The 27,773-nt window shown below is 53.4% G+C and overlaps 10 protein-coding genes across 10 annotated transcripts; 5 read left to right on the top strand and 5 right to left on the bottom strand.

Annotated features, from left to right (window-relative positions):
* The first annotated feature begins 217 nt into the window (after window positions 1-217).
* HD553DRAFT_5913 (uncharacterized protein) lies at window positions 218-5,571 on the top strand. Its single transcript, XM_046184339.1, has 5 exons — window positions 218-1,642; window positions 1,737-1,860; window positions 1,935-2,051; window positions 2,123-2,639; window positions 2,705-5,571. The coding sequence occupies exons 1-5, from the start codon at window positions 388-390 to the stop codon at window positions 5,348-5,350; spliced, it is 4,659 nt and encodes a 1,552-aa protein (XP_046040097.1). The 5' UTR covers window positions 218-387; the 3' UTR covers window positions 5,351-5,571.
* Window positions 5,457-7,002, bottom strand: HD553DRAFT_346953 (uncharacterized protein). The gene is made up of 5 exons (XM_046183258.1): window positions 6,723-7,002; window positions 6,340-6,644; window positions 6,064-6,267; window positions 5,874-5,975; window positions 5,457-5,781 (listed from the first exon to the last, which is right to left on the bottom strand). Exons 1-5 carry the CDS (start codon window positions 6,931-6,933, stop codon window positions 5,503-5,505), a joined length of 1,101 nt encoding a protein of 366 aa, XP_046040096.1. The 5' UTR covers window positions 6,934-7,002; the 3' UTR covers window positions 5,457-5,502.
* Window positions 7,003-7,236: 234 nt separating this feature from the next.
* HD553DRAFT_302485 (uncharacterized protein) lies at window positions 7,237-10,778 on the bottom strand. Its single transcript, XM_046178752.1, has 16 exons — window positions 10,171-10,778; window positions 9,806-10,094; window positions 9,589-9,741; window positions 9,402-9,514; window positions 9,192-9,319; window positions 8,940-9,129; window positions 8,831-8,869; window positions 8,661-8,772; window positions 8,554-8,601; window positions 8,421-8,487; window positions 8,254-8,349; window positions 8,080-8,171; window positions 7,932-8,011; window positions 7,768-7,868; window positions 7,605-7,692; window positions 7,237-7,536 (listed from the first exon to the last, which is right to left on the bottom strand). The coding sequence occupies exons 1-16, from the start codon at window positions 10,700-10,702 to the stop codon at window positions 7,412-7,414; spliced, it is 2,253 nt and encodes a 750-aa protein (XP_046040095.1). The 5' UTR covers window positions 10,703-10,778; the 3' UTR covers window positions 7,237-7,411.
* A 212-nt stretch (window positions 10,779-10,990) lies between these two features.
* On the top strand, window positions 10,991-13,479 carry HD553DRAFT_302483 (TIP49 C-terminus-domain-containing protein). The gene is made up of 9 exons (XM_046178751.1): window positions 10,991-11,050; window positions 11,122-11,179; window positions 11,238-11,506; window positions 11,580-11,702; window positions 11,765-11,965; window positions 12,032-12,155; window positions 12,223-12,317; window positions 12,382-12,620; window positions 12,700-13,479. Exons 1-9 carry the CDS (start codon window positions 11,048-11,050, stop codon window positions 12,998-13,000), a joined length of 1,413 nt encoding a protein of 470 aa, XP_046040094.1. The 5' UTR covers window positions 10,991-11,047; the 3' UTR covers window positions 13,001-13,479.
* Window positions 13,480-13,693: 214 nt separating this feature from the next.
* HD553DRAFT_332986 (uncharacterized protein) lies at window positions 13,694-16,067 on the top strand (the record flags this gene model as incomplete). Its single annotated transcript, XM_046182085.1, has 7 exons — window positions 13,694-13,765; window positions 14,393-14,764; window positions 14,849-14,924; window positions 15,014-15,181; window positions 15,254-15,325; window positions 15,387-15,451; window positions 15,527-16,067. 7 exons carry the CDS (start codon window positions 13,694-13,696, stop codon window positions 15,662-15,664), a joined length of 963 nt encoding a protein of 320 aa, XP_046040093.1. The 3' UTR covers window positions 15,665-16,067.
* Window positions 16,068-16,277: 210 nt separating this feature from the next.
* On the bottom strand, window positions 16,278-17,287 carry HD553DRAFT_302479 (transcription factor e(y)2-domain-containing protein). Its single transcript, XM_046178750.1, has 4 exons — window positions 17,047-17,287; window positions 16,902-16,972; window positions 16,750-16,818; window positions 16,278-16,678 (listed from the first exon to the last, which is right to left on the bottom strand). The coding sequence occupies exons 1-4, from the start codon at window positions 17,127-17,129 to the stop codon at window positions 16,602-16,604; spliced, it is 300 nt and encodes a 99-aa protein (XP_046040092.1). The 5' UTR covers window positions 17,130-17,287; the 3' UTR covers window positions 16,278-16,601.
* Window positions 17,288-17,427: 140 nt separating this feature from the next.
* On the top strand, window positions 17,428-19,499 carry HD553DRAFT_278984 (tyrosine-tRNA ligase). The gene is made up of 8 exons (XM_046178078.1): window positions 17,428-17,615; window positions 17,680-17,827; window positions 17,891-18,177; window positions 18,259-18,628; window positions 18,712-18,810; window positions 18,879-18,945; window positions 19,010-19,195; window positions 19,260-19,499. Exons 1-8 carry the CDS (start codon window positions 17,479-17,481, stop codon window positions 19,415-19,417), a joined length of 1,452 nt encoding a protein of 483 aa, XP_046040091.1. The 5' UTR covers window positions 17,428-17,478; the 3' UTR covers window positions 19,418-19,499.
* Window positions 19,500-20,514, bottom strand: HD553DRAFT_302477 (cytochrome b5). The gene is made up of 3 exons (XM_046178749.1): window positions 20,461-20,514; window positions 19,730-20,360; window positions 19,500-19,655 (listed from the first exon to the last, which is right to left on the bottom strand). The coding sequence occupies exons 1-3, from the start codon at window positions 20,467-20,469 to the stop codon at window positions 19,582-19,584; spliced, it is 714 nt and encodes a 237-aa protein (XP_046040090.1). The 5' UTR covers window positions 20,470-20,514; the 3' UTR covers window positions 19,500-19,581.
* Window positions 20,515-20,747: 233 nt separating this feature from the next.
* On the top strand, window positions 20,748-24,184 carry HD553DRAFT_302476 (WD40-repeat-containing domain protein). The gene is made up of 10 exons (XM_046178748.1): window positions 20,748-21,511; window positions 21,585-21,660; window positions 21,735-21,858; window positions 21,929-22,089; window positions 22,161-22,740; window positions 22,825-22,967; window positions 23,033-23,370; window positions 23,439-23,607; window positions 23,672-23,882; window positions 23,946-24,184. The coding sequence occupies exons 1-10, from the start codon at window positions 20,813-20,815 to the stop codon at window positions 24,055-24,057; spliced, it is 2,613 nt and encodes an 870-aa protein (XP_046040089.1). The 5' UTR covers window positions 20,748-20,812; the 3' UTR covers window positions 24,058-24,184.
* Window positions 24,185-25,070: 886 nt separating this feature from the next.
* Window positions 25,071-27,126, bottom strand: HD553DRAFT_5727 (thioredoxin-like [2Fe-2S] ferredoxin-domain-containing protein). Its single transcript, XM_046184329.1, has 11 exons — window positions 26,922-27,126; window positions 26,756-26,785; window positions 26,452-26,627; window positions 26,353-26,358; window positions 26,242-26,251; window positions 26,115-26,132; window positions 26,000-26,010; window positions 25,829-25,914; window positions 25,634-25,738; window positions 25,390-25,534; window positions 25,071-25,284 (listed from the first exon to the last, which is right to left on the bottom strand). The coding sequence occupies exons 1-11, from the start codon at window positions 27,042-27,044 to the stop codon at window positions 25,230-25,232; spliced, it is 765 nt and encodes a 254-aa protein (XP_046040088.1). The 5' UTR covers window positions 27,045-27,126; the 3' UTR covers window positions 25,071-25,229.
* Window positions 27,127-27,773: the final 647 nt, after the last annotated feature.

The following is a 27,773-nucleotide window of genomic DNA, read 5'->3' as shown; positions in this document are numbered from 1 at the left end:
CGGTCCCGTGCCTCGCGTCGATCGCCGCCGCCGCCTTCGCCCGGGAGTAGATGATCGATGAACCAAACCTTGGCGCAACACACACGCAGACAAGATTGACCGGACCAGCCATCTCGACAGTTGGTTCGAGTTCAGAGATGCCTCTTTCGATCGACAGTTCATCCCGTCTCTATCCTTTGCCATTGAACTACCATCTTCTCTTCTGCGACGTCCTCCTCTCATATCGTCTACCGTGCGGATCGACACAACTGTACACACGTACACACCTAACCTGAGCAACTCGGGACTTGCACAACCGTCAACGACCTCACCTGGTCTCCTCTTCGATCCAGTCCAGCTCAAGCCGACCTCGACCCTGGCATCGTCTTGAACTCTCGACCACCAGCGATGTCCAGGACAACATCGTCCGAAGACAGATATAAAGACAGAGACTCGGCAGGCTCTGCAGCGTCCGGGCTGGGAATCGCCAACATTGACCTGCCTTCCAAATCGTCCCACTCGGGGAGCAGCCATCACAATCACAACATCTCTACCAATATGAACTCGACCTCCAACAACAATGTAGGGGCAGGTCCAGGTCCGAATCGATCGGAAACCCCTTCTACCTCTTCCTTGTCCTTCAGCGACTATCGACCCGCCAACGGGAACCCTAGCCCTCGAACCCGGCTGAGACGTCCAAAGAGCACCAACGAGCTGGGCAACTCGTTCGGATCCCGGGCGAGCCAGAAGAGCAGGCTCGGACAAGCCGGTGGAAGCTACCAGCCTCTGACGGAGGACGTTGACGACTTCGCACACCATCAAGCAGGACCGAGAGCGGGGCCTTCGGGATCGATGCGACCCGACTTCAACAGGCTTCGATCCGACTACCCGCCCTTGTCTAGATTTTCACCCCCTACCCCCTCAGTCGAGGCTGGAAACAACCCGAACAGACAATTGGGTTATGTCAACCCCAACCCGGGTGGAGGGAGGTACCAGTTGACAGCCGGGTTGCCTTGGAAAGCTGGGCCCGTACATACGCCCAACCCGAACCAAGGTTCACGTCAAGGGGACCACGCCGGACCGTCTTCGTCGTCGGCGTATCAGCAATCCGGAGGATATGGCAATAACAGCCACAGCACCAACGAGTATCCTCGCCGACCGCTCGGACCTGGGATCGCCGCTGCTTCTACTGGAGGGAACAACACCCCCTATATTCCCGTCATGGAGCCATCCTTCTCGACCGTCACTTACGGTTCCGCCGTCTTCCCACCCCGTGCCGAAGGCCCTCGAAAACGAGCTCTGAGCGAGGGAGAATGTCAGCTCGTCCGCCAGGGTACCCTCTTGACCCCCCACGCAGGTTCCAAACGGGCCAGTGCGGAATTGGGCGTGATGCTTGGCAATTCGAATCAGAAGGCCAACAAGCGGAAGTTGTTACCCCAGGGAGAGCTGCCGATCGAGGAAAAGCTGGCCAAATTGGATCAGGTCGGGTTGGAGGCGAGACGCGGAAGGAGGGCGAGGGTCGAGGTGGACGTCGTACTCGAGAGCGAGACGTTTGTCGAAGGAGGCGAATTGAGGGGGAGGTTGGAGGTCCGCATCAGAAGAGGCAAAAAGGGAGAGAACCTGTGGATCGGGGGAGGAAAGGTCAGGGTGTGTGGGTATGAAGGTGAGTCGGTCGAATATCTTGACAAGATCCGATCCAATCGGGTCGGGAAGTCGGCGGAGCTGACGAGGTATCTTTCCGTCGAACTTGGACGTAGAACACGCACATACGGCCACCCGACACATCTTTTACCATTATCCTCACCAGCTACCTATTTTCGCGCCCGGAAACGACGAGTATCATCCGATCTTCGCTTCCCCACCTAATGAAGATGGCTATAGGTGAGTGGCCATGCGCGGGAGGGTATGATACTCGCTCTTGTGGTGTCGGAGTTTTGATTGTAGGCGCTTCGCAGATTGGCAAGGGAGGGTGTGCATATTATCCCGTTCTCAGTCAGGTTGCCCTTGGGCGGAGGTGCCAAGGGTGGGTGGTCCGGCAGTGTGCACTCTGGAGTCCGATACGTTGTCGTCGGGTGAGTCTCGCCTTGTTCTTAGATAAAAGGCTCTTGTCTAATCTCGGGACGCTGCACTTCCGCCTCGTCAGTTCCATCAAGCTGCACACGCCCGAGACCAAAAAGAGGGCCATCGCGCACTTTTACCGACCATGCACCATCTACCCCTATATTGAGCCTGGATTCGTCTTTAACAGCAGCGCGGGAGCAGCTGAAGTACACACGGAACAAGGCCTGGGATGGTCCTTGTCCGGCGACAAGGGGCAAGTTCAGGTCAGCATCAAGCTGCCTCGACCGAATTGGATCGCCGGACAGCAAGTCTGGTTGGATATTACCGTCAACAACAAGAGCGCCAGGAAAATCAAGACCATGACGCTCGCTTTGTTGAGGACGGTTACCTTGTTCAGTCCGCCGGCCACGAACAGCAAGCAGACGGTCCTGTCCCCGGATCTTGCCAAGTATTCCGGAAAGAGCAACAGGAAGAAGCTTTTCGAGCACACGACCGAGGCGAGCGCGGGTCCTGGTTCGGGATACGTCGGCTCGACCGGATGGTGGACTGGTGTACAGCCTGGTGAACGGGTCAGATGGCAATCGAGTCTTACTCTTCCGGTGAGTTGTTTCATCCAATACAAGAGACTGTCGACAACAAGCTGATTATCTGATCATCGTACCAGGCTGAATGTCTGACGATCGTCCGATCGCGCCTCATCGATGTTTCATACGCCATTCGACTGACGCTTAACGGTTCGGTGCATCTCGATGTCCCAGTGTCCATCCTCAACTACCAATCGATCGATCCTCCTCCCACGTGCGCCTTTTCTGCCGGCCTACCTCGGTCCTACGAGTTACCGGTCGAGCAGGACGGCTTTGCCGAATCGGAACCGTATCCGATGTCCATGCCAATGCCCACTCCAGTCAACAACCGTAGACTGATCAACTCTGGGCCGGCAGCTTACCCTCAGGACGAATACGCCGATCTCGGATTGAACCATCCTCCACGACCTCCTCACTTTCCGCTCGGACCCCCCTTGAAGATGCCAGAGACAATAGCGGAGCGACGCCGACCGCTATCAATGGAAAGTGGGATGCACTCTCAAAACACCAAAGTCTCGTTTGTACCCACATTGCCCCCCCTTCCCGGCCAGATGGGCAGCTTGAGGTCCCGACCCAACTCGATGTATTCGATGGGGCGAGCACAGTCGACGCCCGTCTTGCGTCCGGGTGCTAGCAGGAGGGATACTACTTTATCATATCTCTCTGCGGTCGCATCTCTGGATGAAGGGGATTTGCATCAGGTCGAAGCACGTCGCCGTGCTGGACGGCAAGCGAGCCTGGCGGCCATTATGTACGGGCGTGATAACGACGATCAAGAGGTCATGGTGGACGAGGAAGAGGTCAATGTGACCCCTTCGACCGGCACGTTTGCCCCTCAGACAGCAACGCAATCTGTGGAGGGATCTCCGGATGACCGAGAGTTGTCTGAAGCGCAAGAAGATCTCGACTTTGTCAAGGCGACATCGACGCCCCAAGCAGACACTCGTTACGGCTTTCCCTCGCCCGCCCAGGTGTCGGCAGACCCTTCGTCGCGAGATTCCGAGTCGCGGTACTTGGAAGAGGATCTCCAGGACGAGCATGCTTACCGAAGCAGGTTCCCTACCGCACAGACCGAGAACGATGACAATCTGGAGAACAACGCTCCTGCACCAGCCGCGATACTGCGTTCTCCTCTCCATCAAGTCGCCCAATCGGCCATGAGTCACAGCGTATACGATGATAGCGAAGAGGAAGGGGACGGGGAAGCACCGGAGCACAGCGGCCGCGAGCGCTCGACCACCTTGTCCACCGAAAGCCTGGAACAACACAACCAGTCTCAGCCCATGTTGATGCCGCTGTCCGATCGCACGCGTCAAGCGCACATCGGTGCGACTCGATCGATGTATGGGTCCTTTGCGGCCTCGGCTGTCAGCGTAGCTAGCGGACAAGAATCAGAGATCGGTCAGGTTGTCGAAGCGATTCGCCGGAATCTGACCATGAGAAATTCGCCCACGAGAGCGGATAGCCCTGGTGGAGAAGCCAGGAGCGTGGACACGCTACCTGAAGTATTGCCAAACTTGAGGCGCTACCTCGACGTACCCCGGAGTAATTCTCTTGGCGTCTTGCCAGAGACCCCTGAAGCTCTAGGTAGGAGACCGTCAGCTCCTGCAATCGCCACTCGCAGGCCCTCAAATTGGTCCGGTCTCTCGGCAACGGATCGCGCACCCCAGGCGGAACCCTACGGTGGCGTCTGGCTGAACTCGCCCTACCGACAGGTGTCTAATGGTCAGGGAACCGTTATCGAGCGTAGCGTTTCTCCGCTCAGGCAGCAGACCGCACCCTCCTTGCAAGCTCAAAGCCCTGTTGGATCCCTTAGACAGACGATGTCCTACGACCAGTCACCTCGTAACGCCCGTCAAGCTAGCCAATCGTCGGGATACGATGCACCTCGTCCTCCTAGCCTAGCCCCTCCTCTAGAGGCCGACGAGCCTGCCCCTGGCCTCGCTCCCTCAGTCGCAAGCGACTCTGCGTCCTCTCACTCGCACGAGGACGAAAGAGCTACTACTCCCACTCAGTCCAGACCGACGCCCTTTGCTCGCGATTCCAGCGGCCCATTGACACCAACGCAAGAGACGGCTCGTGAGGGTCTTGAGGTTCGCATCTGGAGGGACTCAAACTCTTCGGCCACCACGAGCAACCCTCGGCACTCTTTGAAGAGCCCTAAACGTCTGCGGATCCCGAGCGGTCCTCGTGAAAAGCCTAGCATCTCTCCTAAATCGCCTTACCGACCCAGGTACCCCTCGACCGCAGAGGAACCCATGCCTCAAAATCCTGAACGTTTAACAGTGACGATCCCCGAGGTCCCTACCGCTTCGCCAGTGGAAGGTTCGCCCAACAAGTCGATCACCGGATCCGGTCGTTTCGCCAGGTCGCCAGTCCACATGTCACCTCGCTCTACATCTCGGTACCAAGACTATGGTCCGGTTGAGCGGCTTGGCCAGTCTCCTGGAAAGTTGCATAGCAACCCGTCTCGCCGAGCTTCTCCGATGGATTTGAGCGCGAAACAGCTCGAACGCCAGTCGTCTCAGAACTCGGTCCGAAGCACCAGTACGACGGCGACTCAGCTCGAGACCATGCTCTTGGAACGAAAGGGATCCTCTTACGTCTTTGAGCATAGCAAATATATGCAGGACTGGACCGGGTACCATAAAGCCGCTGCTCCTTATCGGTCGGCTGGACTGGAGGGCGACGATGAGGACGAGACTGAAAGCTTGAGTCTACTATAATCTTCAGATGTTTCGCCTGCCGTTTCATTCACTTGTACCCGTTGTATCTATATGCACGTGTTCAAAAGCTATCAATACACCTCGATGCTACTATACCTTCCCGTCCAAACCTAGTCCATTACAATCCTGTTCTTCCCCAACTTCCGCAAGACTCAGTAACCACCCCGACCCATTGCCCGATCCCAAGCCCCTCTCCAGCCAACCGAACCCATGGGAACTCCACCACCCGATCCAGTCCTCGGATCATACCCAAACTCTTGCCTCCGTACTTGTCCCACCGGGATGAGGTGGGACGGATGTACCGGATCACGAGCTACCCCAGCATACCTCATCTCGGCTGGAAAGACGTTCCTCGGATCGGCATTGGTATAGTCTTGGGGAGTGAGGAAGGCGGCTCGTTCTTCGGGAGGTAGACGGGAAATGGCGATGGCCTGTATAGTACGTATTGGAACGCGAGCGGTATCAGTCAGTGAGCCTACTGATTTGCAATCACTATTATTATGCGGAGACCCTCAAGACTGACCTCGATCTCGGCTTTCTTCTTCCGCCTTTCTAGCCAGATGAATGTCGCCATAGCTCCGACCAAAGCGAATGCCCCCAGTGCCGCTAACACAGCGATCGTCTTCTGCTCGTTCGTTCCCCACGCGTAAGAAGTTTCAGTCTAGCGAAACACTTTCCGAAACGGGATCAAACCCCCCTCTCCTAGTGCTTACCTTCTGGCTCGTACTCTCCTTCTTTTCAAGAGGCAACTCTCCAGGTGTCCTCCAATCCAGGTCTTTCAGCAACGTGAAAGCTGGTGTCGGAGCTGTAGGAGATTGGCCTTCAGGCACGGCAAGCACCTTGAGGGTCTGGGTCGCGAAGAAAGAGTACAGGCCGAGGTAAGGTAATGTGCAGTTCTGGGATGGGTCAGCACCGTTCTGTCAAGTCCATGTACGAGGTCACGGGTCAGCCATTATATTGGTAAGAAATGCCTGAACCTTGCTACTCACGATAGTCGGTCTCGCCCAGGTAGTGTTGACCACAAACATATGCCATCCGGTCATGACGAACTCGAAGTCGAATGTCCGTACCCTCGGGGCCAGATCCACGCTGCACCACCCTGCTCCCGGCGTATCTTCCAGCTGCGTATCGTTCACATGGTCGGCAGGGTCCGTAGATAAGGAAGAGTAAGGAGGAAAGACCGAGGTGGTATAATTGGGAAAATTTATGAGAGGGGTGACTTGACGCAGGACGCCATCCTGAGCTTCAGGCGGTCCGGGAGTGGGGTCGACAAATCCGAACGTGTATATCACGCCTAGAACAACGAGCGTTCATCTATTGAGGTGCAGCAACGACGGGGGAGCCGATAGCTAGACTTTGATGTTGAACTCACCGACATACACTGGATTGTCCGGATTCGGCATGATCAGACCGATCTGAGCAGGAGCCGAGATATCCGGTAGGTCTGCTAATGACGTGATGGTCGGCGTGCCATCTGTCGTGGTCGTCGCTGCCGTTTGAATGTCCTGGCGAGGGTCCAAGAGACTAGCTTGGACTCCTGCACATAAGGTGATGATCCCTGATATCCTGACGAGATGAACCATGACTTGATGACCTCGAGCACCACCTGTCTATTATAACGGGAGCGATCTAGCTCGTATTTTCAATGCTATCTGAGGAGATGACCAACTACCTGGTGGCGATTCGACGACTTAAGTGAAAGGACAACGTCGAGGCTCTCGATGATGGGATGGATGATCCAAAAAGTCCAAAGGGAGAGACGATCATCATCATCACTCAATCTCGGATGCATCCGCGTCGAGTCTCCGATCTCGGGTTCCCCCCGCGTTTCAGGTCGATCCGGTGCAAACTTAATCATGACGATCACGATGATGACAACAACAAACCACGGAAATGACCACGCACGCACCGCGGAAGGATTACAAACCGCATTGCTCATATGATATCTACAATTTACCCACGGCCTGGATATCGCCGATCTTATTTTATTCTAAACCATACAACCCGGAAAGAACCTTCGGAATCCCAAAATCACAAAACGTCGAAGCCGCTGATCTCCTATCACCGCGGAACACCAAGGCCAGCAGGAGCAACGACGGGTGCAGCACGGTCTTGCAGACATTGATCGACGTACGTCTTGATCCCGGACAGGGCGGCGGGCAAGACGTCGAGAGGAGATACCCCATCTGGTAATGTGGTATGCACGTACCGTCAGTCCGCGACTTGAAGGGTATGCAGCTTGAAGTCGACTTACCGGTAACCATGATCTGTGTTCTCAGCCGCATCCTGAGTTTGCGGTCATCCAAGACCGGGTGATCCTCAGGCAGGTACAACCGCGAGTGCTGAATGACCCCGACCAACAAGGCTTCGTATCAGCTCCAGGTCTGATACATCATCATGATTGATGGCAAGCTCACACTGCGGAACCATTCCCTCTTCTCGTCCTGTGTCGGATCAGGTCGCACAAGGGTGTTCATGCCCCCGACCTGGATCACCGTGGTCACCTTCTCTTCAATTTCTGTGGGTGAAAATGAGAGAACTATTGAGCTCTGAAATTCATGCAAACCGAAGATGGTCGTACCTCTGTTATTGACCAAGGACATGATCGAATCGCACCCTGTCCCGAATCCGAACAAGATGATGTTCTCGCAGTCCAACAGGCTAGGCGTGGAGTGCTCGATAAGTCTCTTCATGTAATTGTCGACGACGGGTCCTGGTCGGGTACTCACGAGAGGTAATTGTCCCAGATATACCTCATCAACTGGATCCAAGGTCGAGGAGCCTGTTTAGTCACCCACTTTTCCTTGGTGGCCGGCATCGCCTGCGGGAAAAGTTCAAGCTAGTCAGTCGAATCGCTAATATTGCTTCAACTGGCGCGGTCAGGATTAGCAGCAAAGGCTTACCGAACGATAGACGGGGAAAGCAACAGTGGTGTTGACATCGATCAAGCTGAAATCCTTTTCCTTGATCCATTCGATCACCTGGTTACTTTGCTCGACCTGTTCAAGACGCAATTGACACCAAATCAGCCTCTCATGGTCTTCGCGTCGTTGTATCTGGGCCGACTGACGAGACGGGATTTCTCCAGGTCACCGTCCATGATAGAGGTATTTCGAGGCTCGTGCCAGAAGTTCCCGCTGAAAAAACGAAGAGAAAAATCAATCTTCGAAGATCGCTACATTTCTTGCTATAAATGGACTCACAAGTCGTGCACGAACAGCACTACTGTCTTGGCGGTAAATAGATTCCGGCTGTCATCGGATGTACATCTCAGTAGCTTCCATAGGTTCTCGCTGCCGCTCGCACTCACTCTGTCAGGACTTGGTCCGGGAAGAGCCTATCCAAATCTGGATTCGCCAAGGGTACGACAAACAACTTGTGCTTCTCGCACATTCGATGAGCCCGGTAATGTTTGAGAACATCTAGAGTTGAGCAGTCGTCAGCGCAGTATCAGGGCCTGGTGTCCGATTGTAGACTGACCTCGCAGATCCACAGCATCCTCTTCCGTCTCCTTTAACACTATAGAGGTAACGGCGAAGGATCGATGAATAGCTTGCTCACGGGTGGCGAACTCTGCGGCGAGACTAACCATCCAGGGGCGCGCTTCTCTTGCCTCTGAGACAATGCCAATACTGCGCCTGCATCTTGACGACCTGGTATATCACCTCGTTCCCCAACTGGGAGGGTCTCATGGGCGGCATGAGGTCGAGGACATCCCCCGTCAGCGCCCGAGCTACGGCTTCAGCCGAGTTGGAGATGGCATCGAGGTTGTATCCTCCCTAAATCGCTATCATGTAAGCGCTAGTCCGTTCGATTATGCACGTACGCGGGACGTCCGTACCTCGAGGGCGACCACAACCTTGCCTCCAGCGAGACCCATCAACATGTGCGTCATCTGAGCGTATGCACCGGGCGTAACCTTGCATTCCCCAAGCTCGTCACCTTCTGCGGCATCAAACCCAGCAGAGACTAAGAATTGACATTGGGACAGGGACAAATTGGTCGGTAACGATCACAATCTGCGAAGAGTGACACGGCAAGGCAGACATACTGATAACCAGATCAGGAGCGAATTCGTATCCAATAGGCATGACGACTTCTTGGAATGCATAAAAATAGTCTCCGTCCCCGAATCCAGCCTGAGGCCACGGAATGTTGACGGTCCTGCAAAGGCTCCACAGTGAGCTTCGAAGTACCGGCTGGCCTGAACTCGGGTTCTAAAGCGCAGCGCGACGTACTTTCCCTCCCCTGCGCCTACCCCAGTGACATCGAGGGCTCCAAAGTCGGAACAAGGGTAGAATCGACCACCATCGTGTCGGTGGATGGACACGTACAGGACGTTTGGATCGTCGAAGAAGGCTCTTTGAGTACCGTTACCATGATGGACGTCCCTATGCGTTGGAGGGTATTGTTGAGCAGATGTCAGGATCAAAGATACGCGCAAGGCGGTCTCACCAATCGACAATCATGATCTTCTTCACGCCATGGTCCCGCTGAATGACCTTGGTAGCGACCGCCACATTGTTCAGAAAACAGAACCCGAGACTCTTGTCAGGTTCCGCATGATGTCCCGGTGGTCGAACGACGGCGATCGCGTTCCTGACGACACCTCGGACGACGGCCTCGCATGCCGAAATGACACCTCCACAGGACAGTCTCGAGGCTAGAGCGGTCTGATTGTTGACGTAGAGCGAGTTGTGTTCGTAGTCGGCCCATTCTTCCCTGATCTGCTCGTGAGACATGACTGCCCGCACGAACGGCATTCAGTCGATGCTTGCGGTCCGGAATTACATGAATTATTGCTGTTCGTATCGACTCACACAGCGTCTTCTGCAGCTCCTGCCAGACATGGTCGGAATGGACCAACAACGCCTGCTCCGGTGTCGCTTCCGGACAAGGCAGATGAACCATCTGGGTGACCAAGTTCGCGCCCTTGAGCTTGGCGTAGATGTGCGAGATACGCCTCGGCTCCTCAGGATGCGAGCTCCTAAAGTCGTCCAAGTCGTCCTGAATCGACGAGTCATGTTCCCCATCGCGACTGTAGTTGATCGGAGCATGCAACATCATCTGCACATTGTACACCAATCCGGTCCTCTTGGATTTGGGATAGTCTGACAGCGACCGAGTATCGGCTTGCAGACCGTTGTTGGGATTGATGACTAGCGAGTTCTGGTTGAACAAGGGTGCATGAGGGGAAGTCCCTTCCGCCGTAGTACTGTAGGTCACCTCTTGAAAGAGGTCTTTTGTATACACCGTCCCGATGGCCGGCGCAAGCGTCACGTCGTTCACCACGCCAGGGGTCAAGCGGTTGCTTCCACTAACATCCTGCATGTCGATGTCGTTAGAATCCATGATGGCAAAAGCACTGCTTTCCTGTGTACCGCTCCGAGACGGTCAGCTGAAGCGAGCAGGACAGACAGTGTCCAGTAGCCCAGTAGATGTTTGGAATTGGAAGACAGCCATGTTCTGGAAGTAGGTAGATGTTACTTTGAACCTGGCTGCTTGCTACACCTGCTAGGATGAGACCGAGGGCAGAACTTTCACGTGATCCCGAAGTCGAGGCCGGTCGAGCATCTCGTACCCAAGAAGTCATACACTTCGTCACAACCCTTTGTGAGATCACTTACCACACCAACAGTCTCAAACTCCAGTAGGTGTACAGCCAGGAAGGAATCATACGGAAAATACATCATCGATATGGTGAGCGAAGCCAGCGGCGGGTCAGTCTCGGGGACCTGAAGAAGATTAGCTAAGTCAATACACCCATACAGTCTATCAACATTACAACTCAATCTTCCGTGAGGGAGATCACCAAAATGGAGAGGATCGGTCAGTATCATCTGTCGAAGGATACAGGAACATCCATAGACTGACGATCTTATCACAGGTGCCCACTCTCACATTCACGGGCTCGGTCTGGACGACAACCTCGAACCTCGAATGTCCTCTCAGGGGATGATCGGTCAGGGTCCCGCTCGACGAGCTGCCGGGATTATCTTGAGGATGGTGCAAGAGGGGAAGATCGCCGGTCGATCCATCTTGATGGCCGGACCACCTTCGACGGGAAAGACTGCCATCGCCATGGGCATGGCACAGACTTTGGGCAAGGATGTGCCGTTCGTCTCTCTCGCTGCGAGTGAGATTTACAGTTTGGAGGTAAGCCGGACGCTGCAGGAATTCCGGCTGAAGAAACGAACGCTGAAGTACCTGTTTGATCGGGAATGTGCAGATGTCTAAGACCGAGTCCCTGACGCAAGCATTCCGAAGAGCCATCGGTGTGCGAATAAAGGAGGAGACCGAGATCATTGAGGGAGAGGTCGTTGAGATTCAGGTGGACCGATCGGTGACAGGGGTGAGTGCTGAGCGACGTTTCGAGTAGAAAGATTCCTCTAACACATATTGTCGATTGTACAGGCCACCAAGACCGGTCGACTAACGCTCAAGACGACGGATATGGAGACTGTATACGACCTTGGAACCAAGATGATTGATCAGCTGACAAAAGAAAAGGTCCTGGCCGGGGACGTCGTCCAGATCGACAAGGCTTCGGGAAGGATCATTAAGTTGGGACGAAGTTATGGACGAGCGAGGGATTACGATGCTTTGGGCGCGGATGTGAGCAGTCAACGGCGACCGGTCGACTTGCGTGTTCAGGTACTAATACCAAGTGCTTGGGACTAGACCAAATTCGTTCAATGTCCCGATGGAGAGTTGCAGACGAGGAAGGAAGTGCAGCATACAGTCTCGTTACACGAGATAGACGTGATCAACAGCAAGAGTCAGGGATTCCTCGCCCTCTTTGCTGGTAAGTTCGCATATATCATGCTGAACATTTCGGTACCGGGAGCTAAGCAGCATTGCTTCTTCTCCAGGTGATACTGGGGAGATCAAGCCTGAGCTTCGTGAACAGATCAACGGAAAGGTGTCAGAGTGGCGAGAAGAGGGCAAGGCCGAGATTGTACCAGGGGCAAGTTTCAAGCGGCGCATGTGTCCACTATCAGTACCTAACGCTATCCGTTTCGATCATGCAGGTGCTATTCATCGACGAGGTTCACATGCTCGATATCGAGTGTTTCTCGTTCTTGAACCGTGCTCTGGAATCGGAGCTTGCACCCTTGGTCGTGATGGCCTCGAACCGCGGAATGACGCAGATCAGGGGTACCAAGTACCAATCGCCACACGGTATCCCCCTGGACCTGTTGGATCGGGTTCTGATCATCAGCACGCAAAAGTACTCGGATGAGGATATCAAGGAGATTATCCGAGTCCGGTGAGCGAATCATCTCTATCGTCGTCTCCAGACTCACTAAGGCTCACATCAAAACCCTTACCTTTCCAACCTGATGAAGTGCGGTCGAGGAGGATGTGACGTTTGAAGACGACGCTCTGGACTCGCTGACAACGATCGGAGCCACCGCTTCGCTACGATATGCGCTCAACCTGATCGCCCCTAGTTCGCTCTCGGCAACACGAAGAAAGGCTACGGCAGTTGCGGTCGAAGACGTACGGAATGCATTCAGGTTGTTTGCAGACACACAGAGATCGCTGCAGTTCATCGAGGAACAGCAGGATTTGATGATGTTCGGGACCAAGATGATGAACGGGACTGCCGCGCCTGCTGCGGCTACTGAGGCTATGCAGACGGATTAGAGAGCGCGGGTCTGCGGCGAAGCCTTTGTTGTAAATGCAAATAACAATATTGGAACCCAAATGATACGATCGACCGCACGCGGTCACCGCCAGTCAATCGCTTTGGGCTTTCCGCCACGGAGTCAGATGGTTCTAGATTGTTTGTCAACGAACAAACCAAAATGAGCTCTGCATCGAAGATTCGATGATTGTTAAACTGAAATATTGAAAGCTTCTCTCTGGCTGAGACCTCTCTGGGCCAGCCGATAGACTAGCTCGTACCGATACAACGAGGTCCCGTTCGCCCCGTGTTGCGTGTTGCTTGCCGAAGCGTTCAACAAGGAGGACACAGATCGCGAAGCAAGAGGCCGGATCATCGACCCTTCGAATCCCTGTTGTCAACTTCTCAGTCCGTCAGACGATCAGATATGTTTCGGTTGACTTGTGAGTAGATGAAAGATAACAGAGGTAGAACGTAGATTTAGAAGATTTGTATGGCGTATGGGTTATGGCCACAGGCCACATGGCCGATCATGGCCCACGTTACGAACGTGCTTATCAAATCTACAGTCTACAGGCCTACAGGTTTCATCTCGTCTCACTCTCTACTACGTCATATAAAAAAAAAGACCGTGTGCCCCACAAACAAATCAAAGGAGGGTCGATTCCTCGGCATGACCCCGATTCTACGCAGCGGGTAGAAGCACGTCATCAATGATCGTCGTTTTAGGGTTCAAGCGCGAGAAGGAGGAAGTTCTTGTTTCACGTCGGACGCGCGCGGGTCTGGTCCGTGCTTCTTGATCGGCTTGATCTGATGGCCGTCGACATTCTGCTCATTCCTGCGTTATCTTTGCCGTTGAGTTGTAACGAAGCACCCACACCTATTGTCACAATTGTGTATGGTTAAGACGGCCTGCGAATACGCCTGCGAAAGAAAATCAGAAATCGATCGATCACGTAAATTGATGAGACGAGCTGATGGGAATGCGATAGAAGCTTTTTCGGGGTCGCGATCCACCCGGCTTATCGGGTTTGCACAGCAACAGCCATCGGAACCCTGTTTCTGTTTCTTTCGGTTCCACTTCTTTCCGTTCCCTGTTGCTCTCGCTCTCGAACCTCGGGGCATGAGGAAGCAAGAGCCAAGAAGAATCGAGCGGTTCCACCCGTGATGATCACGTACTGGTTGTGTCGGATGTCGGAAGGATCCTTTGGCTATCTCAGTTTTTCACTCGATTGTTCATCAAGTCCACGTCCTATCAAAATCTCTTCAGACCGATAAACACCCTCACCCACTCCATTCTCCATCGCTTCTCTACTTCTCTAGAATCGTAAGATCGTAAGGATCGCTCTTGCTATCGAATCGAGTTGTCGACCACCAACTTAACTCTTCCTCATCCTGGATAGCGCTCATAGACTATAGACGAGCCCGTCCCTTCATCCTCCTTTCTCTACCAAAACCCGTTCGAATACACTCCTTTCGAATCCGAAATGCGTTTCTCTCTCGCCATCTTCGCCCTCCCCTTGGCTTTGGCCATCCCTTCGCCCGTAACCAACTCATCCAGCTTGGTCTCTCGTGCCGAAAACATCCTCTACGCCCGTACCAACCTCGGAAGTAAAGCGCCCGGCAAGAAGAACAACGTCGTCTGCGGTACCATCAAGGTCAACAAGTACAAGTACATCTGCGCTTGTTACGATCTCGGAGAGGACACCTGTTACCGTGCCGATTCTGACAACGAGGACAATATTGTCGAGGACGATGGGTTGATCAGCACTGTCATTCGAGAGGTTTGTTTGATCGCGCCCTCGTCGGGTTCCTGACCCTCCTTTAGGTGCTGAAACCGGCTCAATTTTTCTTCTGGTTTTACACAGCTCGAAGGCGAATCCAAACTCTGTTACCTGCCTGAACACGCCAAACCCGACTTCAAGAAAGGATGCTGCATTTACAGTCAGTATCGCGTCGACGTCCTCATCAAGCGCGCGTCTCGGAGGCTCTAGCTGACCCATGATTCTCCCGTTTGTCCATGCCTCTCGCAGAGTGCAAGAAGAACTTCAAAGACTGCGGTAACAAGTGTGTCAAGAAGAACAAGGATTGCCCGACCGCTGGCGCTGGCGGAGACGGTGGTCACAGCGGTCACGGCGGTGGCTACGGCGGCGGATACGGTTACAACCACTACGACAGGCGTAACCTTCAGTGTGCTGCCGGTACGTCATATTCAGACCTCGCAACCGTCGTCACGGTATATAAACTCATACTTTTGTATTTCATGATGATAGGTTTGAGCGCTTGTCCTGTTGTCAACGGAAACGGCTTCGAATGCTTGGACGTCAACAAGGACGTCGAAAGCTGTGAGTGATCATTATCGAAAGCTCGGTATGCCTGAAAACCGCTGATGTAGGCTTGTTACAGGCGGTGGATGCCTCAGGTCAATTGGCGCCGGAATCCAGAACGTCGGTGAAGACTGTACCAGCATCGTGGGTCGCTGACTTCGTCTTCCCTGCCAGAAGTCTAACACTGCTAACAAAGCTGCGCTACGTGTTCCACAATAGCCCAATGCGGCCGACGTCAGCTGCGTCGCTGGGCAATGCCAGGTCCAAACCTGTCTTCCCGGCTTCAAGCTCAACTCGGTCGGCGACTGCGTCTTCTCCGAGGAGGCCTACTTCTTGCAGCAGAAATATCGGCTCTAGACGTACCCGTGGTCTTCTTGAAACAGCTTCCGCTCGTGGACTCGGGTTCGCTCTGCGGGTCCATCACTCCATAGCGGACGGCGAACTTGTTCTTTGGGATCATCGGGGCTTGTCTCTTTCTCTTCTCAGTCGACTTGGAATTCTGGACGTGTGATCGACAAAACGCGGGACAATGGCGCGACAGGCGATAGGCTAGTGTTGACGAAATCTCTTTCCGGACATTTACTGTTTCCTTTCCCTTTCCTTCTTCACAAATCCGCTCGACGATCTTTACTACTACACTATCTATACGACGGCCTCTGGTCGGTTCTCCTTTCTGTTACACTGTTTTGTCGTGTTTTGCGGGGTATGCTCCTCGGCATCGATGCGCTGCAATACGCTCGTGCTGTATATACAATCGTTACGTCGTCTGCGATCTTACCAAGGGATCTTCGATCCGCTCACCGTTAGCCTTTAGTCGCAGAATAGAGGAGGTCAAGGCAGCGGTGACTCCCGAATCACTTCAACCAGCTCGATCTCAAGAAATCCCGTGGTACTTTTCGGCGCCCTTCCCATCCGCCCTGATGGACCCGATATGCTGCAGGGCATACTAGGATTCCCTACGGTGAAGCAAGACTTGATATGTACAAGTTCACTACCTGCTACCTGAGCCGATGATGAACGGGGGGCAATTGGAGCAGGTAGGCAGAAGCAAATTTGTCCAGGCCTAGCCCAAGATGAATTCTTCGCGCGGGTGTCGTTAAATATACAGATAGAATAGTAGTGTTACATCGGCGTCCCCAGAACGGATCGTTCCGGGTGCCAAAAAGTTCGTAAAGTGGACAGAAGAGATGTATGGGTCCTGATTTGTTTGCCTCGTTTATTACTTGTCCTAGGATCCGTCAATTGGTCGACAAGGCGCGCAAGGCGTATATGATTGTGGACAGGGAGGAGAAGTTTATTGTTGCAGCTGAGATCTAACGTATGCTTGAATTTCCTTCAGGACGGCTTGTCGGACGTCCGCTGGAAGGGTGTCTGGAGCGTTCCATGATCGGCAGTCAAGGTCAGCTTAAACGAAATGGTTATGTTACGTCCTGACGGCTTACTGGAGGCAAATTCCTGAACGTTGTCCTGCAGACTGTCGAAGTTCAAGGGGTTCTGCGTGCTGGCCGTTTCTGACAAAAGTGCCAGGAGATGGCTCGGGTGATCAGTACTCTATTGCTCGCTCCCGCACAATCGGTCGGGACGGCTCGCTCACCTTTGGCATGACTTAACACCTGGTCCGCCCATCCCATCTCGTTCAACTTGACCTGTAATGACCGCTGTATCCTAAAATGATCATGATCATCCGCTTTGTAAGACGGACGAACCCTTGTAAGAACGTCTGATCAGCCTGGACTGACCGGGACCACTCTCCGCTCTTGATCATGCGATCTTGCAGCTGGTCCTGGATCTGCTCGAGGTCGTCTCCTGTTGAGGTACTCATGGCTTTCCCCTTGGCTTGTAGCTCTGGATATGGACAGTCGGGACTCTTATATACAGACAGAGAGCCAACGACGTCGATACAAGGAGATCGAAGAGCAAGAGGATCTAGAGGAAGAGGTTGTCGTCGCTCGGGGTTCAAGCTCGGCTCACCTCGTCCGGCGATCACGTAAGGTTTGTTGACGATGTGAGAATGAATATTCGAAATTGCTGCAATCCATCGCTGATCCTCGAGAAAGTCGGGTGAAGGTCAAGTATGCAAGATTAAGCAAGATTCAAGTGCAAGTAGGTTTTATTTGAAGGTCACAGTGTCTCATTCTCACTGTCAACCACCAGAAATAGCAGAGGAGAAGATGAATCTGAGAACTACTGCATCTAAAATCGCTCCCTGCGGTTGCAGGCACCTCATTCGACGGCGTTTCGCATCAACAGTATCCACCGGTCTTTTGAAAGAGCTCGAGAGCAGAGGTTTCGTCGCTGCTACAACGAGGTCAGCCAAGCATCGCCAGGTTGACGATGACACCCCACTGACATAATCTGGTCCTGTTTTACAGTCCAAGTCTGACGAAACAGCTAGATGGAAGCTCGACTGGGGTCTACGTCGGATTCGACCCTTCAGCTAACTCGTTGCATGTCGGCAACCTATTACCACTTCTGTGCTTGCTACACTTCAAGCAAGCTGGACATCATGCCTTGGCCCTAGTAAGTGCTATATCCATTCGCCTCCAGTAGTAAAGGTCTGATTTGACTTTCGTGAATGGCTAGATAGGAGGAGCTACAGGGTTCATCGGAGACCCTTCAGGTCGCTCAACCGAACGGAAAGCCCTAGACCCCGACCAACTGGCTCATAACGTCCAGGGCATCACTTACCAAGTGAACCGCTTCTTTGAACGAGGTCAGACGTATGCGAGCAAGCATCGAAGAGGCCAGACAGACAGGGGCAAGCTGGACATCTTGAACAACCTCGATTGGACCGGTCAGATTACGTTACTGGACTTTCTGAAGGGTGTAGGGAAGAGGTCGAAGGTGAATGCGATGCTGGCTAGAGATAGGTAGGTTCCATCTAAAGATATCTTCTAGACCTCCAAATTCGCTGACGGATGATTTTGCACGCCGGCGGCCGACTTGCTTAGCGTCAAGAACCGGTTATCGTCCGAACAAGGCATCTCGTTCACCGAGTTCAGCTACCAACTCCTCCAGGCGCACGACTTCAAGATCCTGAACGATCGTTACAACTGTAAACTCCAGCTCGGAGGGTCTGATCAGTGGGGAAACATCGTCTCCGGGATCGACATGATCCGGCGAATGAAGAATGCCGAACAGGACAATTCCACCGGCGATGAGACGGGGATAGATGCGGATCCTCATCGGCTCAAGGAAGAGCTAGCCTTCGGGTTGACGATCCCGTTGTTGACGACGAGTTCGGGTGAAAAGTTCGGCAAGAGCGCAGGAAACGCGGTCTGGCTAGATGAAAAGATGACGAGCGTGTTCGATTTCTACCAGGTGAGAAGCTAAGCCATCCCTCACGTCAATCGCGCCTTGATGTGGAGCCGAAAAAGCTGAACCTCGTTTTCCTTCGTACTCAGTACTTTTTGCGATCGACTGACGCAGACGTGCCCAAGCTTTTACGATTGTTCACGTTCCTCTCGCTCGAGGAGATAGAACAGGTTGTGCAAGAGCACGAGGTGTGTCACAAATACCGGTTTCCGAATCACCTTGCAGCTGACTCAGAACCACTCTGTCGATCACTCAGCAAAACCCGGCTGACCGGTTAGGACAGAGACGGCTAGCTGCAGAAGTTACAGAACTCGTTCACGGAGGTACGCATCTGTTCCAAACAGAAGCGTGATAATTTAGCTCACCTTAGAACCTATTTGCGTTCAGCTGAGAACCTGGCAAAGGCACAGACCGCAACATCAGTCTTGTTCGATTCCGACCTAAGCCGACTCGAACCTGAGGACGTCCTGACCGCTTTCGAGGGGGACAAGCGGTTAGTAAAGATCGGCAACGACGATCTTGGCCAACCTATGAGCCGACTAGCAGTCCAGGTCAAACTGGTCAGAAGCCGAGGTAAGTAAGATTCCGCAATACTGCGAACTGAGACATTGGCTCATCCTGTGGATCACTGCTCTAGGCGAAGCGAACCGAGCCATGGCATCCGGAGGTTTCTACATGAATGGCAAGAAAGTTACCGATTCGCAGACGTGCCTCAGGAAGGACGACCTAATATCAGGCAAGTTTTGCGTCTTGGGGATAGGCAAGAGCGAGAAGAAGATTTTGTTCGTGCAGTGATCAGAGGTGCTGCCTATCACGAGACACAGCATACGCATTGTATCGGCGTGTCGCGCATGCATGCATACACACTATTCTATAATGTTCAGAAATGGTATATTGTCGTTACGGGTCGTGAAAGCGTCGTAAAGTCATCTATATCTGTGAGATTCCCTGCGATCGCTCTAACCGGGCACGAGGAACCCGACCATGCAGTTGTCGAGCATGAAATCGACATTGACCCAGGCGTGTGTGAGCACTGACGAGAGACGCAGGAGATGTGGTTAGTCGACGATCCTCGATTTCATCTTGAATCCTCAGCCGGATGCTCACTGAATAATCTCGTCCCATCCCTCCCCGCGACCCTCATCATCTCCTTTTCTCCACCCGGATGGAACCTCGCATACTCCGACATGTTGTACACCTTGCCATTGAAAGCGGACCAAGCGTCTCCCTTGGTATTATGCTTCTTCAGTTCGTCCATTGTCACCCTCAAGTATCCGAATCCGGGAGCGGCGCACGGGCCTCGAAGATCTTTTCCGCTAGATTTCAGTTTTGCCCAGTCCAAGGGGGAACAACCTGGGGCGAGGGCGACTTTTTGACGCTTCTTGATGGCCGGATTGGGTTTTGTCGTTGTTGATGGTGGAAGTGGAAGGGAAGCCGGTACTGCAGCGACGGATGTGGCAGGGAGCGATTTGGCACCCGCACGAGGTGTAGGGGGTCCATCGTACTCGTCTTCTTCGTCCTCGGGCTCGTCGACCTCGATCTCGAACGTCGGTACGGGGGTTTCGGTCGTCCCCGACGCTCTGGACCGTTGGGCCGAATCGGGAAGAGGGAACTGAGGAGGTGCATCCTCGTCGGCGTTGACATCATCTTGCGGAGTGGTTGACATCTTTTCAGACAAGACAGTGTTCGGACTTGATGGGCCGGGAGATGCTAGCCAAGATGGCAATGAAGGGATAAGCTGCGGTAAGGGAGGCGAAACAAAGGGTCAGGTGGCGATACAAAGTCAGCTCTCGGGCCTCGAAGACATGTGTTGTTCGCAACGAGCTCCATCGACTCACGAATGCCATGTCGAAGCACTGTTTACTTGAATCGCGATTGACGTAGTGTAGAGTTATCGATGATCGAAGAGGAGCTGGACGACAAGGATGATTCCGATCAACTGGGCATCATGTGTTCTCAAGATCAGACGACCTCGGTGTACTTGAAACGGACATCTCACTATTTGCTCAGGGTGATCATGACACCGATCGATGTCCGCGCTCGACGTCCATCTCCGGGGCTTCATTCAGGGGAACATGACCATGCGTGAACATGACAGTCCATACTTCATATCGATCGAGGGTCTTCTGCATATTTCCTCGTCATCTTAGCTCAATCCTCGAGTCAGTGTTGGCGTAATCCGGTGACATCATGTCCGGCGCTCAGAACCCTCCTGCCAATGGGTCGAATGGACCAGGAGGCCCCGCTCAAGCCAACAACGCTCAGCAGCAGCAGCAGCAACAGCTACAGCTGCAGCAACAACAGATGCAGCAACTGCAGCAACAAGCTCAACTCGAGGCCAAACCTCTATCCGCCAACGAGCAGGCTCTCCAACTTCTCGAACGGAATGGTCATAGGAAAGGAGCAGATACGCTCAAGGCGTCCATCATACAGCAGAAGATGGCCGAGCGGGCAGATTATGAAGCAACAGCAGCAGCAGCAGCAGGACAGCCGTCTCAAGCACCACCACAGCCTCAAAACGTCAAGAAGGAACTTCCTCAGACGCAGCAGCAGCAACAACAACAGCAAGCTCAAGCTCAAAGTCAAGCTCAAGCTCAATCGATTCGAACACATCCCTTACCAGACAACGCTTCGCTCGACGAGATGCTCAAACGCAACATCCCCCAAGCGTTCTCGGCGAGCTCTTCCACCGTCAGCTACAACATCACCCCCGAATTTATGCAGCAGGCCGAGAACGTCGTGGCCATGCATCTGGAAAAGGTTCAGCGGAATCAGAGCAACGCGGCCGGTGCGGGCAAGTCGGAGATCATCCTTTTGGACTCGACGGAACGGTCAAGAGGTTATACGAAACTGAGAGAATGGGTCGAATCGGGGTTAGAAGGCTGGAAGGTTAGTCGGCCGGTCATCTTCATAGCTTCGTCTAGCATATGGGTGATTGATCGATGCCTTTCGAGGGAAATAGCCCGAGCTACGGGAAGTCTTGTTCCCCGTCTTCGTGCATACATTCCTCGACCTGGTAGAGACTGCCCGGGATGCCGGTAAGCTCGCTCACAATCGGCTCTATCAATATAAGCAACATTCTGATAAATTGTGATGCGATGCACATTTTCAGCTCGGAAATTCTTTCTTGACCAGGCGGAACATCACCTGGTCCTACATCGACCAGAACTGGAGCTGCTAAAAAACATCAGCTCACCCGCACACGCTTTAATCAACCCGTTCGTGCTTCGACTTCGGTATGTCCCGTGTCATGGAAACAATCAGGCGTCGTGTTTCGCTTACAAGGCGAGGCTTGTTCTATTGTAGTAAGGAACGGTATACGGTCAACTTGTCCAGGTCGGCGTTCGGCCTGTTATTGGGGTGGTTGTCAGACATCGGGCTAGAGTCGTTATGGGACGTCACGAAAGATACCGGGCGATACAAGGAGGCAGTGAGGCATATCATCCATACGAGATTGCAGCTACAGAGTGAGTATCGGCACGTGGGCAGTCAAATGAACGCGAGTCACGCGCTGATCAAGATATTTGCTTCATGCCAGTTACGGAGAGCTCGACCCCGTTGCCTCTGCTCGAGACAATCTCCAAGAACGGACTCGTCGGTGGAATTGTTGACGGACCGAGAGGCGTCGAAGCTTTCAACTCGAGTGGACCCGTCAAGCTCGGTCTTCCGGCGCCTGGACCGTCATTGGCAAAACATACCGAGATGGAGGTGGACAAGCTCAAAAAGGATAACAAGCAGGAAAAGGAAGCGCCCGAGCGGGCCTTGGGAGATGGCGATGGTGATGTCGAGATGAAGGATCAACCGACGACGACGGAAGAAGACGCGGACGAGGGTGGGGAAAAGTCAGCGGCAGTTCCTAACGGGGACACCAACAAGGACAAGGACGAGCTTCTCGTCACTGCCCTCGAACCGATCGGACGTGGAGAAGTGCTGGGGTTCGGGTCTGCGGGGAACTTTGCTAGTATTGATCTGGCAAAAGAGGTCAAGGCGGTTACGGATGCGAGAAAGAGGATCAAGTTGGGTGACAAGGCGATGGTCGCCGGGGCAACGGGGAGTTATGTGCGGCAACCTAGTTTACCGAGCGCCTGTTGCTACACTGTGTTTGACGGGGGCGAGGGGTACGTGCAGCGAGCTGGCGGTTCTGGGCATCTAAGCAACTCTGCTCACGCTTTGGTGAATTATGATCCTCCACATCTTGATAGGACGACGGCGACGGCGATATCGGAAGACGCGTCATACTTGGCTGCTGGTTCTGCCGAGAGCGTGATCCGGTTATGGTCGTTGAAGGGGGAAACCTTGAAGACGCGGGAATATGGATACGCTACCAAGATCGCACAGGGTGGAGGTAGGTCCGGCTGGATATGTGCAATCGCGGTATTGGCACGAGCTGATGGTACTTGTCATTTTTAGAACCGACACCTAGCAGTGATCCAGGTACACCCGTACGAAAGCTCGTCGGTCATTCAGGACCGGTATATTCCTTGGCCTTTGATCCTATTGCCGGGTCTGCATACGCTCCGTCACATCTGTTATCGTCATCACAGGACGGCACGGTCCGTCTTTGGTCGACAGATACCTTCAAGAATCTGGCTGTATACAAGGGTCACGCGGATCCGGTGTGGGCTGTCGAGTGGGGACCGTACGGAGCCCAGTTTGCGACAGCGAGCAGGGATCGAACGGCAAGGCTATGGATCACAGATCGTGTTGCCCCCGTACGAATGTTTGCCGGTCACTTATCAGATGTAGACGTGAGTATGGTCGGGGTACTGGTTCGACTCGTGTACAGAACACTGACGACATACACAACTCCACATAGTGTTTGAAGTTCCACCCGAATTCCCTGTACCTTGCAACCGGATCCTCTGACAAGACTTGTCGATTATGGGATATCCAGCGTGGGGAGTGCGTGAGGGTCTTTATGGGCCACGACGAAGCGGTCAACTGCCTCGCCATCAGTCCTGATGGTCGATATTTGGCCAGTGCTGGTGAGTACCATTGAATGCGCTATCTAGACTTCAGCAGCTGGACATAGTTGTCGCCCTGCTATAGGACAAGACAAGACTATCAAGCTGTGGGACTTGTTCTACGGCCGGATGATCAAGTCGATGACGGGCCACACGCAGCCCATCCATTCGCTCTCCTTCAGCGCCGAATCGTCGGTGATCATTAGCGGAAGTTCGGATTGCACCGTACGGGTTTGGGATGCGAAGACGATGGGAGGCAAAAAGACGGGACCGGGAATACATGACACCACCCAGACGTGAGTCTTGCCATCGGCTTTTAAGATTCGGACACCGCTAACCACTCTGCAATCTGGTTGTAGATCGGATCTACTAACGACATATCACACGAAGAGAACGCCAATCACGACCACCCACTTTACCCCTCGAAACCTGTGCCTCGTAGCGGGCACTTTTACCGAAGAGCAGACATAAACCGGATCAAGCCGGAAATAGAAAGTGGCTACCAAGGGGACTCATCCAAACAAACAGTTGTATTCAGCCTCATGCATAGAGGATCCTTATGCGCATATAGACCACATACTGGTACCATGAACAGCAGCGGACATGAGGATCATCACGCGACTCCCGGTCCGTAAAGTTTCCATATTTGCTTGACCTGAGGGCTTCGCGACGAAGTGTAGAGTGATGGCCCAGTGCGCTCCGTTTACGGACCTCACCTTATCTGCCCAGAATGACAAGAGATTACAACGCTTTCTGAGATGGGCGCTCAATATGAAGAATGAGGGAAGAAATCAGGTCACTGGACAAGGTAGTTGACTATGCAGAAGCAACGTGTGATGTCGTAAGAATGGAGTATGTGGAGGCGGGTAAAGCGTAAAGGGCCGGTGCGCCCACGAGTGGATGGGCCCAGAGCGTGCTAAAATTATCAATCTGACGGATTGGTCTGGGCGAGACCACTGTGGCTCATGCTGTCGCTATGACATGCCTCGCAGGCGGTGCAGCTGGTATGATCGATAATGGAAGGAGAGACAAGCTTTCGTCACTGCTGTCGAAAGGGCCGGAAATGCGTCTCGTTGTCCTGGACCGAACTAGCTGAGTGCGGTACTCGTTACAAGCCGAAAGGCGTAAAATCCTTGCTGCACCGCTCGTCTGCTGACTAGGCTATCCCTTATGAAAGCCTAATGAACAGTGCGTAAGCGGGAACTGTCGAAGGATGGCTATCAAAGAAGACATGTCGAGCTGATCAGTAGCGATGAGTGGTAAGTGGCGAGTGACGATGAAGCGCGCGGGAATCATGCTTGACCCGGAGAAAGAGTCAAATCTCCTCTGGCCTCTGGAGATCCCTTGAAAAATTCACAGTTCCAGAAACACGCGCAAGTGACGATCGACCTGACACCATTCAGTTGGACCGTAGAAGAAGGGTTGCAAGGTGACCTGAGTCATGAAACCCGAAACACAAGAAAGGGTCGCGCGGGTGCTGGTTTCGACACTTGAAATAGAAGGAAACGAGCCAGACCAAGCTGATCGAGAAGGAATCGAGAGGGCCGACGAGAAAAGCAGAAGTGCCAATGTTCGCTCCGCTTGCATTAAGATCATCATTTGGTACAGAAAAAGACATGCGTCAAAAGTCTCACGAGCTCCATCTACTGGAACTCGGGCTGACAGTGCTCCCCGGGTCCATAAGGAGCGCTCGTCAAACTGTACCCCGCCAAGCAAACGATGATCAGCGACGTCGTTCGTTACCTCCACGAACATCTGACCGGGCAAGACAGGACAAGCCGAAATCACCAAAGAGACACTCACGTGGTCATTCCCTGAGCGTTCTCACTCGTCTTCCTGCTGCTCTGAGGACCCGGCTTGGGGGTCTCGCCACGGGCGAGCGCGTCGAGAATCTTGATCGTCGTCTCCGGGGTCAAGTCCTCGTAAAAGTCGTCGTTGATCTGGATCACTACGGGTTCGAAATCGGAGACCGGTGTCAACGTTTGAGGCATGGGATGTGCGCGAGGTCATGTCATTTGGATTGATGGCAAGTCGCTCGAGGGCTTACTTGGGGCATTGCTACAGGCACCGAGACACTCGACCTCGATCAGGGTGAACTTGCCATCCTTGGTGGTCTCTCCGTTCTTCAATCCGCCCAGATGTCCCGAGATGGCTACATGAAGCAACGGCGAATTGTGACACGAAATAAGTCAGCTCTCGACGTTGTTGCGCCAACAAATTTGCAGAGACGCTTGTCACTGACAATCCCAGATCTTCTTGGCACCGACGCCTCCGAGTTGACACGGTGTCGTCCCGCAAAACGAGATCAAGTGTTTACCGACCGGTTCTCTACAGACGTCGTGACGAATCGAATCGAGGTCGGATCAGTCGGAATTCTTTCAAGCTGAGGATGAGCGTATAAGGACAAGCTTACCGGTTGAACATCTATATTTGTGAGGGGTGACGATAGAACATCAAATGATCAGCTTGCCTGCTTCTTGCTATCTCTCTCCCTCTCTCTTGCTCTGTATCTTTTCGACAAAACGTACAGTGTAGAAAGTGGCGACCTGTCGATATCAGAAACATAGCAAATACGAAAATCAGCACTGTGATCTTGCCTTTTCTCCAAACGCCGAGAATGCAAGCATATAAAAGAAGGAGGGGAAGAAGGCTCACCTCGTAAACTCTGTTTGGGCGGCCGATAAGAAAGCGGAAAACAAGGCAGAGGTAAGGGTCAGTCGGATGTCCGGGAATCGCCCCTGAAGAGGGGTGGTTGAATCGACATACCGCATTCTATCCGAAACGTCAAGCGACAAACACCCCATTATCGTATTAGCCCCCTGTACCTTCTTCCCCCATACGAAACACCCCCTCCGGACGACTCACCTCGGCATCTCCAAGACCTCGGCCACATGGTTCATCACCGCCAGAGAAGTCCATCCGTTTTGCCTCTGCCCGAGATCGAGTACGGGGATGACGGCGGCCTTCTTGTACTGGGCCGGGTAGCGGGAGATGATGGTCTGCACCTTTTTGGCGTATTCTTCGTTGAACTTGAAGGGGATCTGTGTTTGTCGAACGGTATTATGGTTGTTATGTGTGAAGCGGGAATTTTGTAGCGGGGCAACAACAGAATGAACGGGTTTGAGATTAGCTAGAGCGGTGGAAAGAGGCGGAGAGGTATGGGACTGACGTTGGGGTTGTTGTAATCGGTATCCCGGTGCTATATTCCCCAAATCGACGCAAACACAAGCCATCGGGTCAGTACATCATCATCTCCCACGTTACCTGGCGTTTCGCCGTAAAGCTTCCAGCTTCCAGACTCAAGTTCTGCGTCGAAACCTCGAGTCGACACTTACGACGAACAAGTTCTCGCTCTGCCTAGCGGTCGAGCTCGAGATGCTCCTCGCCGCTGCTCCGGCGACGGTGGGCTGAGCGAACGCTCGTCGGGACAGCGCGGGGAGGACAGATCGGAAGGCCATTTTCGAAGGGGGTATAAGGTTATGGGAGCTAGATTGTAATGCGTCCTTTTCCAAGCGGAGTGGCTATCAGGGGGTATACTTTGTGATCTCGGATCGGGGAACCTTGATGATCTCGATGCATCTTCGTCCAATGAACCGCGGGATAAAACGAACCACCAGAAAGCGAAAATGACACGTCATGGTCGTCAGACACGGATCAGGTTATCAATCAAATCAGCCCAGAGGTCCCTTAGGCGGCCGGGGATGTCCGGAGTCAAGTGCACGGTTGTCGCAAGATCGCATGTCTTGAGCTCGATCAAGTTGCAAGGTGATCAGAGCTTAACAGGCATGACAGATCTGAAGTATCTGGTATGTGGGAATAAGTCGTGCGCTCTCCCTTTACGCATGGTCGATATGGAGGCTAGCCGGCAGGTCGGCTGAGATTTTCATCGTAGTAATCTTGCCGCTCATCACCCGCTAGTCGTGCATATTCCTCCTTCTCTGCGCAAATTACTGTTGGTGCCCGCATTCAGAGAATGATGCATTCTCCGATTGATCCAGTCGAGTAGCACTCGTACGCCCTGTAGATATGTAGCATCTGTAGATTTGTAACTGGGAAGAACTTTGATGAGGTCGGTCCTCGCGATGCGTCTGATATGAAGCGCGGCCTGATCCGGCACTGAGGCAGGCTCTAGGTGCGAGGAATGGGCCAGACGGCAGACGGGGATGATGTAGCATCAGCGCCGAGGA

Source organism: Filobasidium floriforme, assembly GCF_021052385.1.
Source record: "Filobasidium floriforme strain CBS 6241 chromosome Unknown HD553scaffold_1, whole genome shotgun sequence".
Taxonomy (NCBI): Eukaryota; Fungi; Basidiomycota; class Tremellomycetes; order Filobasidiales; family Filobasidiaceae; genus Filobasidium; species Filobasidium floriforme.
This window is presented reverse-complemented; position numbering and strand designations above follow the sequence as displayed.